This window comes from Hylobates moloch, unplaced genomic scaffold, assembly GCF_009828535.3.
Source record: "Hylobates moloch isolate HMO894 unplaced genomic scaffold, HMol_V3 SCAFFOLD_15, whole genome shotgun sequence".
Lineage (NCBI taxonomy): Eukaryota > Metazoa > Chordata > Mammalia > Primates > Hylobatidae > Hylobates > Hylobates moloch.
The window spans coordinates 18,670,920-18,681,736 of NW_026652290.1; the positions used below are offsets into that span (position 1 = coordinate 18,670,920).

Sequence of the window (10,817 nt, forward strand, 5' to 3'; positions counted from 1 at the left end):
AATCAAAATTTAAAACACTGAAAAAAATATAGCTGCAGCTCACATCTTTCTTAGATATTGTCATTTATGACAACCCATACCTGTTTCCAAAGTGGATTAACACCAAAGCAGTGGGTCTTAAAGCATGGTTTATCAATCCCTGGAGGTCCTTTAGACTCTTTCAGAGAGTCTGTGAAATTAAAACTACTTTCATCACAATAATAACATGTTATTTGTTCTTTTTACCATGTTGACATTTACATAATGAAGTAAAGGCACTGATGGGTAAAACTGCTAGGCCCTTGGCATGAATGAATCAATTTGTAGTAGCCGTTATGGTATTTTTTCCTTACCTCACTTGGCAGAAAAAAGCCAGTTGCTCTTCATGAAGTAATTAAAAAATTGTTATTTTATTAAATTTTGACCCTTGAGTACACATGTTTAATATTCTTTGTGACAAAATCAAAGTATTCATAAGGCACTTTTGCTGCATCTCGAAATGCAATGGCTGCCTTAAGGAAAAGCATTTGTGTGACTGAGTTGCAAGCTGAACTACACATTGTTTTTAAGAAGCATCACCATTTTACTTGAAAGAATGACTAACAAACCGGTTATTCAGACATGGCTATCTGACAAACATTTTCTCAAAACATGAGCCCAGTTGTGCCTATCACTTCCAAAATGAGAGATTTCAAGTGAAAATTGAGATTTTGGAAAACTTATATTCTCTATGGTGAACCTAACAGCTTTCCAATACTTACAGACTGATTAATCAGTGGTAATATTATGATTTTTTTGGTATTGCACAATAAAATGCTCCAACATTTGCAAGATCTGCAAACTCAGCTAATGAATACTTTCCAAATAATGCAAGATGTTACCAATCGTTCATGAGTAAAAGATCCAAAGTACAAAACAGAACAGAGTTTTAAGGTAAGAGCACCCCAAATTTAATCATATGGTTTAAGATTCCATTTGGCAACTTTTTTTTTTTTTTTTTTTGAGATAGAGTCTCACTCTGTCACCCAGGCTAGAGTGTAGTGGCACAGTATCAGCTCACTGCAACCTCTGCCTCCCGGGTTCAAGTGATTCTCTGCCTCAGCCTTCCGAGTAGCTGGGATTACAGGCACCCACCACCATGCCTGGCTAATTTTTGTATTTTTAGTAGAGATGGGGTTTCACCATGTTGGCCAGGCTGGGCTCGAACTCCTGATCTCTTGATACGCCTGCCTCGGCCTCCCAAAATGCTGGGATTACAGGTGTGAGCCACTGCGCCTGACCCGCAACTAACTTTTAAGAAGGGTTAGTTTATTACTTGTTGAGCTGTGTTATATTAAAGCACAACACCATCAATGATCTAAAAAGGCTACTAAGTACTCGTCTTAACCATGTATCTGTCAGAGGCTGTATTTTCTTCAAACACTTCAACCAAAACAAAATAGCACAACAGATTAAAAGCAGAAACACCTATGACAATTCATCTGTCTTCTATTAATATTTTGCCAGACATTAAAGAGATCTGTAAATTGAAAACAATGCTACTCTTCCTTTTGTGGGGTAATACTTTTCACAAAAATCTTACTTATCCTTACATGTAATAGATTTTTTCTAAGTGAATTAATAAATTTTATTTTTAGTGTGATAAATATTGATAGGTATAATCTACTGAAACAAAAGCTCTTTGGAATCCTTAATCATTTCTAAGAGTCTAAAAGAGGTCCAAATCCCAAAGAGTTTGAGAACCACTATTCTAGAAGGCAAGAGAAAAGGAACGCCTGACTTCAACTTTCATCTACAAAGTTTAACCAGAAAACAAATATAAAAGGTCATGAAAACTTTAGACAAATAGAAGGTCACAAGAAAGACCAAGAAATCACGAAGATCATAAACCTGGAGGATATTACGTTACATGAAATAAGATAGGCACAGAGAGACAAACACCACATGATCTCACATGTGTAATCTAAAAAGGTGGAAATCAGAAATCACAGAAGCAGAGAGTCGAGTAGTGGTTAGCAGGGACTGAGGTTGAGGGTAGTTGGGGAGATACTGGTCAAAGGGCACACATTTTAATTAGACAAGAGGAATTCTATTCTACAACACGGTGACTAAAGTTAACAATGCATTGCATACTTGAAAATTAGTAAGAGTAGATATCGTGTTCTGACCACAAAAAAAAAGTAAGTAGCTAAGGTAAAGCAAATGTTAATTAGCTCCATTTAGTCACTGTAGACACATTTCAAACATCATGTTGTACACCATAAGTATATACAATTTTTTACTTCTCAATAAATTAATAAAAATCACTTTAATGAGAATAAAAAATAATAGGAAGATCTTAGATCTCAAGACTAACCAAAAACCGTATTCCTCATTAAGCTACAATTCAAACTCAGAGCAGCACATTTTATTTAAACAACTATGCTGCCTTACACCTGTATTTAAGAACTCAAAGGTACTTCAAAGTGACAACACTATATTTAACACCATTACTGGTACAATATACAGTGTCATGAATCTCTATCATGCTTCTTTGTGTTGTATATATTGCTATTAGTTTTGCAAATAACTTTTTTGAAAAAAGAAAACAAGCAAAGGGGAATGTCCCAAAACCTAGATTCTTGTACTATTCTGGCTAAATGTTTTCAAGAAACATAAGTTGGTCAAGTGTCTAAAAGGTACATATAACTTCTGCCTACTTAAAGAGTATTATAAATTATTGAACTCTGTTGTGACAATTTAGGTTCTTCATAAACTTTGATAACTGTGTTAGTTATAACTGGTGGAGTCATCTGATGGTGAAAACGAAGAGCCTCCCAACTGTACAGGATTGTTTTATCTCCCCCAAGAGTCCAAAAGGTAGATGCAGATAGCGGGCGAGTGCTCGAGCTGTTTTCTCGCTCACTACCTTCAGGACTTAGACTCAGCATGGCTGGTGGTCGGCAGCAAGTTATAGAACACCCAGAGAAGGATCCAGAGACCCCGCGGCCCCTTCCCGCCCTGTGCCTTCACCTCCCCGATTCCCCGCGTGTCCCTGGACACCTGAGCCTTCGTCCGCGCGGGGAGCCGCTTTCGTGGCGCGCCGGGAGCTCGCCCAGACCCGGCCCCGGCCACGAGGGCCCCGAACCCGGTGGGGTCGTCCCGCCACTTGCGCGCGGCCTTCTCCAGAGTGCGGCCCTTCCTCCGCAGAACCCGAGACCGGAAGTTCCCTCGGCGCCCCAGGCTCAGCGGGCGACTCCTCGGCGCCATCGCTGTCGCTGGAATCGGCCGCGCGCTGCCGAAAAGTCCTTTTCGGCCTGTGAGCCATGGCCGAGGCCCGAGCGCCCGGTGCCCTAGGACCCGGTGAACTGCAGGCCGGAGCTTCAGTGCCCGCCCCCAGGGCGCGCTCCCGCCTCGCCTGGCCGCCGAGTGCGCGCGCCCGTCCGGCCGGCCATCTGCTCCCCGCTACTCTGTCTGCGCCTGCGTGCTTTGCCTCCCTGGATCTGGTAGGCCGAGTTCTGTTATGGGGCCTGAGTCTGGAGAGTTTGCAAAGCATTCGTTTTGCCAGTTTAGGTTGCGTGGGCTGACACCTAGAGATTTTCACGGCCTCTCCGGTCTGAGTCCCACAGAGAGCAGAACTCACGTGCTCTCCTTGTGCAAACCCCATCCAGAAATCAAGCGTTAGGCTTTCCGTCCTGGACCGTTGTCTTTTACTTTCTGGAGAGAGTGCCCCCTCCAACCAAGATTTAAAACAAACGAAACCCCAGTAGTGTGAGGCTCGGGGTAGGAGGAGATGCCTTGGAGAACAAAACCGTAAAGTCTGTACATAAACAATGCATACAGACTAGCAAAAATCAAATGACTTTCCCCAGGCAGCAGGGCTTCCAGAGAGCCTGGTTAAATGTTTTCACCCTTAAAGAAACTATCTAAAAACAAAAACAAGGCTGTTGTCTGAGGCAAATTTGTACTATATTCATCAAGGTCTGTCCACGACTGTATCTGGTATGGTAGAAATACTATAAAATGTTGAGCTACTGCACACCTGTTATCAACTCCACGTTTAGTGGCGTCATATTGGCACTTTGAAATCAGCCATAAAGGGAGTACTTGTACCATATAAATTGGAAGATCTTACAAGTCCAGGTGTTTCTCCCAGATATCCAGTCATTAAACATTTACCATTGTATCACTGACTATATTTCACCAAAGGAATCGAGAAGAGGCAAAGTTTCTCTGATTGATCTAGCCCCAGAATTCTTTTTTCTTGGCTTTGTCTTTTTTCTTGGCTTTTCTCAATAAACTGAAACTTCTTGATGTAAATTTGGGAAATTATATGATACAGTATTATCAGTTATTCACAAGTTATTAATGTCTTATTATAAAGAGAAGCTTCTCTTTTGAAATCCAGGTAAAATTAGAGAACTACTTGATTTTTTTTTTTTGGAAAATTGGCAAATGGTATGAAAAGGATATTTCTGGAGAATAGAGATACTTGTGGCATCTGAAAGAACAGCTTCCTATCATGGACCAAGTGCTCCTTGTAGTTAGAATAAACTTTAAAGATTGGAGATGGAGAAGTGGGTTCCGTTCAGTCCAGTGCTTTTCAGATGCCATCTTTCCATGCAGAATTCCCAGGTTCTGCCATGGATACTGCTCTATACTCCCTTAGCAGAGGAGGACATCTTTCCAAATTACACTATAAAGTAGTTAGGGCTAAACCAAACAGGAGACTATAATTTTTATTTTATTTTATTTTATGGACAGAGTCTCGCTCTGCCACCCAGTGCGATGGTGCAAATACAGCTCACTGTGGCCTTGACCTACTGGGCTCAGTGATCCTCCCACCTTAGCCTCCTGAGGATCTGGGACTACACGCACGTACCCCCATGCCCAGCTAAGACTAGCATTTTGAAACAGTGAGGAGAATGAGGAAGATGATCGTGATTATAATTGGAGAGAAATTCAGTGTTCCGTTATGCAGTCTTAAGGAAACATATTAATATATCATACAATTCAATCAGCGTTTATTATACACCTACTATCACAGGCACCATGCTAAGCCCTAGACTAATACTTATCAAATCTAATGTTCTTCAAAGCACATGGAAATAGTGTGGACATATAGATACTGATTAAGCTGCTCTGTGTAGGAACCAAGAGTCTTCATGCAAGCTCCCAGGTGAAGGCAAAGATACTTGTCTGAGGATCACTCTAAATAGCAAGGTCCTAGAGCAGATACTAAGAAGTATTAATCACCCTTAAGAAGGCTAGGCGCAGTGGCTCACGCCTGTAGTCCCAGCACTTTGGGAGGCCAAGGCAGGTGGATCTCGAGGTCAGGAGTTCAAGACCAGGATGACCAACATGGTGAAACCCCATCTCTACTAAAAATACAAAAATTAGCTGGGCGTGGTGGCACATGCCTGTAATCCCAGCTACTTGGGAGGCTGAAGCAGGAGAATCACTTGAACCCAGGAGGCGTAGGTTGCAGTGAGCCGAGACCACACCACTGCACTCCAGCCTGGTGACAGAGTGAGACTCCATCTCCAAAAAAAAAGAAGTCTTAAAAAGTAGTCCAAATAACTTAATCATTGATGAACTTCATATCAGATTGTAACAGCATGTAAATGTTAGGTATCTCAAAATTTAGAAACCTAAATAGCCCCCAAAAGGAAAACTGATAAGTAGATTCTTAAGTGTAGAAGTTGTTCACCATAAGGGGATATCTGTCTGCACCTCCTCAAAAAGGGTTCTCTGCCAGCTTCCAAAATCATTTTAGGTGTTTGTTGCAATTGGAAAGGGGGTCAGCAGGACAGAATTCACTCCCAGTGTTGCTTAAAAGGGAGCAGTTTATTTAAGGACAATCTAAGTGTGGTGTTGGTGTTTTAGAAGGCTGTTCTTTCCCGTCAAAAGTCACTAACTCACAAACGATGTTAAACCAAAATGTGAAAATGTGTCCGGAATTGGTGGGTTCTTGGTCTCACTGACTTCAAGAATGAAGCTGCGGACCCTCACGGTGAGTGTTACAGCTCTTAAGGTGGCGCGTCTGGAGTTGTTCGTTCCTTCTGATGTTCAGATGTGTTCGGAGTTTCTTCCTTCTGGTGGGTTCGTGGTCTTGCTGGCTCAGGAGTGAAGCTGCACACCTTCGCGGTGAGTGTTACAGCTCTTAAGGCGGTGTGTCTGGAGTTGTTCGTTCCTCCCGCTGGGCTCGTGGTCTCGCTGGCTTCAGGAGTGAAGCTGCAGACTTTCACGGTGAGTGTTACAGCTCATAAAAGCAGCATGGACCCAAAGAGTGAGCAGTAGCAAGATTTATTGCAAAGAGTGAAAGAACAAAGCTTCCACAGCGTGGAAGGTGACTCGAGCGGGTTGCCACTGCTGACTCGGGCAGCCTGCTTTTATTCTCTTATCTGGCCTCACCCACGTCCTGCTGATTGGTAGAGCCGAGTGGTCTGTTTTGACAGGGTGCTGATTGGTGCGTTTACCATCCCTGAGCTAGACATAAAAGTCCTCCACGTCCCCATCAGATCAGTTAGATACAGAGTATGGACACAAAGGTTCTCCAAGGCCCCACCAGAGCAGCCAGACACAGAGTGTCGATTGGTGCATCCACAAACCTCGAGCTAGACACAGAGTGCTGATTGGTGTGTTTACAATCCCTGAGCTAGACATAAAGGTTCTCCACATCTCCACCAGACTCAGGAGCCCAGCTGGCTTCACCCAGTGGATCCCGCACAGGGGCTGCAGGTGGAGCTGCCCGCCAGTCCCGCGCCACGCGCTCGCACTCCTCAGCCCTTGAGTGGTTGATGGGACTGGGCGCTGTGGAGCAGGGGGTGGCGCTCGTCGGGGAGGCTTGGGCCGCACAGGAGCCCATGGAGGAGGTGGGAGGCTCAGGCATGGCGGGCTGCAGGTCCCGAGCCCTGCCCGGCGGGAAGGCAGCTAAGGTCTGGTGACAAATCGAGCGCAGTGCCAGTGGGTCGGCACTGCTGGGGGACCCAGTACACCCTCCGCAGCCACTGGCCTGGGTGCTAAGCCCCTCACTGCCCAGGGCCGGCAGGGCCGGCCGGCCGGCTGCTCCGAGTTGGGGGGCCCGCCAAACACATGCCCACCCGGAACTCCAGCCGGCCTGCAAGTGCCGCGCGCAGCCCCGGTTCCCGCTGGCGCCTCTCCCTCCACACCTGCCTGCAAGCTGAGGGAGCCAGCTCCCGCCATGGCCAGCCCAGAAAGGGGCTCCCACAGTGCAGCGGTGGGCTGAAGGGCTCCCCAAGTGCCGCCAAAGTGGGAGCCCAGGCAGAGGAGGCGCCAAGGGCAAGCGAGGGCTGTGAGGACTGCCAGCGTGCTGTCACCTCTCAAAAACACTAGGCAGAGTTTACTGTTCTCAGCTGAGTTCAGAGCCATCTGCTAATGTGGACTCATTGTTTACTTTCCCATTTTAAAAGAACTGCCTCCCCAGACAGAGCCCTTCTTTTACTCATTTTGATATCCTATACCTAGTATAGTGTTTAGTGCACAACTGACATGAACACAATGAACCAAATGGTTGGATGAGGCAATTCTGAAACATCTGTGTTTGCTCACAAAAGTAAAACTGGAAAACAAATCACTCTAACTTGTTAAATGCAAACATGTTAAGAGATAGGTGATATATGATGGAGATAGAAAAAACTGCTATTTAAAACAGAAATCAAATATTTGTTCTAAGGGAAAGAAGTGAGAAAAGTTATTTTCTCTGGGTGTTGCCTTGGTGGGAGAGGATGAAATAAAGATAATTTATTTAATAAAGGGGGAGGAATCCTGAGTTTTCTCCTGTGTCCCCAGGGAGAGATGACTCTGAGGGATAGTTGCCAGATTTAGAAAAAATATAGAATACCTGGTAAAACTTGAAATTCAGATAAAACAGGAGTAGCTTTTTAGTATAAATATGTCCTATATAATATTTTGGACATACATGCATGGTAGATTTTGGAACTCTAGTCTAGGGTAAAGAGAGGTGTGAAGAATTTCAAAGGGAAGAGAAAAACTTCAGAATCTGAGGTGGAGGGTGGGGGATGGTTGTAGTCTGGAATCTGAGAGAAATGAGGGTCAGTGAGAAGTTCCCAGTTACATGGGAGAATGGGATGAAGTGCTTTTAAGATACAGTGCAGTTTTCTTCCAAGGATTGGTAAAACTTTTTTTTTTTTTTTGAGACGGAGTCTCGCTTTGTTGCCCAGGCTGGAGTGCAGTGGCGCGATCTCGGCTCACTGCTACCTCCGCCTCCTACGTTCGAGCGATTCTCCTGCCTCAGCCTCCTGAGTATCGGGGATTACAGATGTCCGCCATCACGCCCTGCTAATTTTTGTATTTTAAGTAGAGACAGGGTTTTGCCATGTTGGCCAGGATGGTCTCAAACTCCTGACCTCAGGTGATCCGCCTGCCTCGGCCTCCCAAAGTGCTGGGATTACAGGCGTGAGCCACCGTGCCCAGCCTCCAAATACAATCTTAACATTGCTGTTGAGATTGAAGGAGTTGGCAGCTGACGTCAGGTGGTGGATGAGGAAGAGCTGGTGGCTCCACGATTCTGAGCTGAGGGTGTCGAAGGAGATGGAGTAGATGCTAGGAGAGAAGCAGGCTACTGAGCACATTGGCCTAGGAGTGGCTGTGAGATAGCCCCTTTCCCCGAATGTACCCAAGAAGGTGCAACTTTAAAGGAGAAGATGCTCCACGGAGTTACCTATGGGCACAGGAAAAAGGCAAAGAGCAAAACTGTATTTCCCCAAACAGCTTTTCCCCATACTCATATTTACCACTGCCTTATATAATTTCTCGTTTTCATGAATACTAGGATTTTTACCACCACCCTTCATCAAGCAGGTAGATATAATGCCATATCTTTTTATTTGCCCTACTCTGTACTTATTTACAATATTAGCTTATTAATTAATGGGCTGATCATTATGAGAGTTTGTATTATTTCCCTTTTATGTCATTTAGAATTGCAGAGGTTAACAATGGGAAAAATTGGCATATAAAAAATTCCCAACTTCTGGAAATCAATGTCATATTTACCCAAACAGACTCTTTTCTCCCTAAAGTGAAGTGACATTTTATTCAGCGTGTCTTGCCATTTAATGGTGGATTCTGAGCTCCCTCTAGTGAGAGATGTGCTCCTTATAAAAGGATTCTATCAAATAATCTCATGGAAATTGCCTCCTATAGAGCTGAGCAATGAATATATTTTCATTTTAAGCCAGGCTCTTTGAAACTTTCTTAGAGGACAAAATTTTGTGAAGTCATGTTTATAAGTCATTTTTTTAATTAAAAAATTACTATGGAAACACATTCAAACAAATATGAAACTAATTGTGCTTTCATTTTTTCAGCATCTATTTTTTAAGCACTTACTATGATAGGAGCCCTGTGCTGGGACCAGAAGGTCATGAAACACATGGGGTCCTATTCTAAAGGTCAGGTGTGAGGAACCACATTAGCCCTAGGATCTGGTTTATTGGAAATACTTTATGATATCCTGTAATCCCAAGTATTGAGAATTTTCTCAATTTTAGATCCTAATTTTCAGAATGAATAGATGTCTTTGAGCTGTCATTCTTATGTGCCTGAACTAATCTATTGATTAACTGTCAGATACCCCAAGGACCACCAGAAAATCCTATTGATCAAGCAAAGTCAAGTTTATAAGATTAACTACAGTAAGAAAGAACACCACCTTGACAGAATCTTACAAGTATCTGAAAATGAAAGAATAAGGCAGGATATTTACAGAGTTTTAGGACCTAGGCTGGGCGATTTTTTGTTTTGTTTTGTTTTTTGTTTTTTTTTTTTTTGAGACGGAGTCTCGCTCTGTCGCCCAGGCTGGACTGCAGTGGCACAATCTTGGCTCACTGCAAGCTCCGCCTCCCAGGTTCACGCCATTCTCCTGCCTCAGCCTCCCAAGTAGCTGGGACTACAGGCACCGCCACCATGCCCGGCTAATTTTTTGTATTTTTAGTAGAGACGGGGTTTCACTGTGTTAGCCAGGATGGTCTCGATCTCCTGACCTCGTGATCCACCCGCCTTGGCCTCCCAAAGTGCTGGGATTACAGGCGTAAGCCACCGCACCTGGCCGGCTGGGCGATTTTAAAAAAAATGTTTTTTACTGTGGTAAGAACACTTAATGTGAGGTCTATCTTCTTAAGACATTTTCAAGTGTAAGATACAATATTGCCATCTATAAGGACAATGTTGTACAGCAGGTCTCTAGAACTTACTTATCTTGTACAGTTGATACTTTATACCAGTTGATTAGTGATTTGTCATTTTCCTCTTTCCCCAGCCCATAGAAACCACAATTCTACTCTCAGATTTTATGATTCTGAATATTTTAGATACCTCATGTAAGTGGAAACACAGTGTTTTTTCTTCTTGGTGGCTTATTTCACTTAGCATAATGTCCTCATGGTTAATTCATGTTGTTGCATATTGCAGGATTTATTTTTTAAGGATGAGTAATATTCCCTTCTCTCTATACAACACATTTCCTTTATCCATTCATCCTTCAATTGACAAAACAGTACTTCTACTATGGGAAACAATATAAAGATTCCTCAAAAAATTAAAAGTAGAACTACCATGTGATCCAGCAGTCTCATTTCTGGGTATTTATTCAACAGCATTGAAATCAGGACCTCTAAATATAATTGCACTCCAGTGTTCACTGCAGCACTACTCATAATAACTAATATGGCATGGGTGATTTTCAGTTAGATCTTGTAAGGAGGTCAAGGTAAAAGGAGTCATGTGAAATAAATCATACTGTGCTAACCAACCACAAGCTATTCATGCAATGGAGATCAAATTAAGGTCAAAATACATGGCAATTTATAGGCATT

The 10,817-nt window shown here is 43.4% G+C and overlaps 1 protein-coding gene across 3 annotated transcripts in view; it reads right to left on the reverse strand.

The window, feature by feature from the left end:
* GCFC2 (GC-rich sequence DNA-binding factor 2) overlaps window positions 1-3,354 on the reverse strand; it is a 54,156-nt gene extending 50,802 nt beyond the window's left edge. For 2 of the 3 annotated variants that reach the window (XR_004252136.2, XM_032176577.2), the window contains exon 1: window positions 3,022-3,352. Coding sequence is in view for 1 of the 3 variants with exons in the window: in XM_032176577.2 (XP_032032468.1) it covers window positions 3,022-3,286 (265 nt within the window). In the remaining 2 variants the exon portion in view is untranslated. Of the gene's footprint in view, window positions 1-3,021 lie in introns of all 3 variants that reach the window. The other variant, XR_009209927.1, reaches the window with a different exon arrangement.
* Window positions 3,355-10,817: the final 7,463 nt, after the last annotated feature.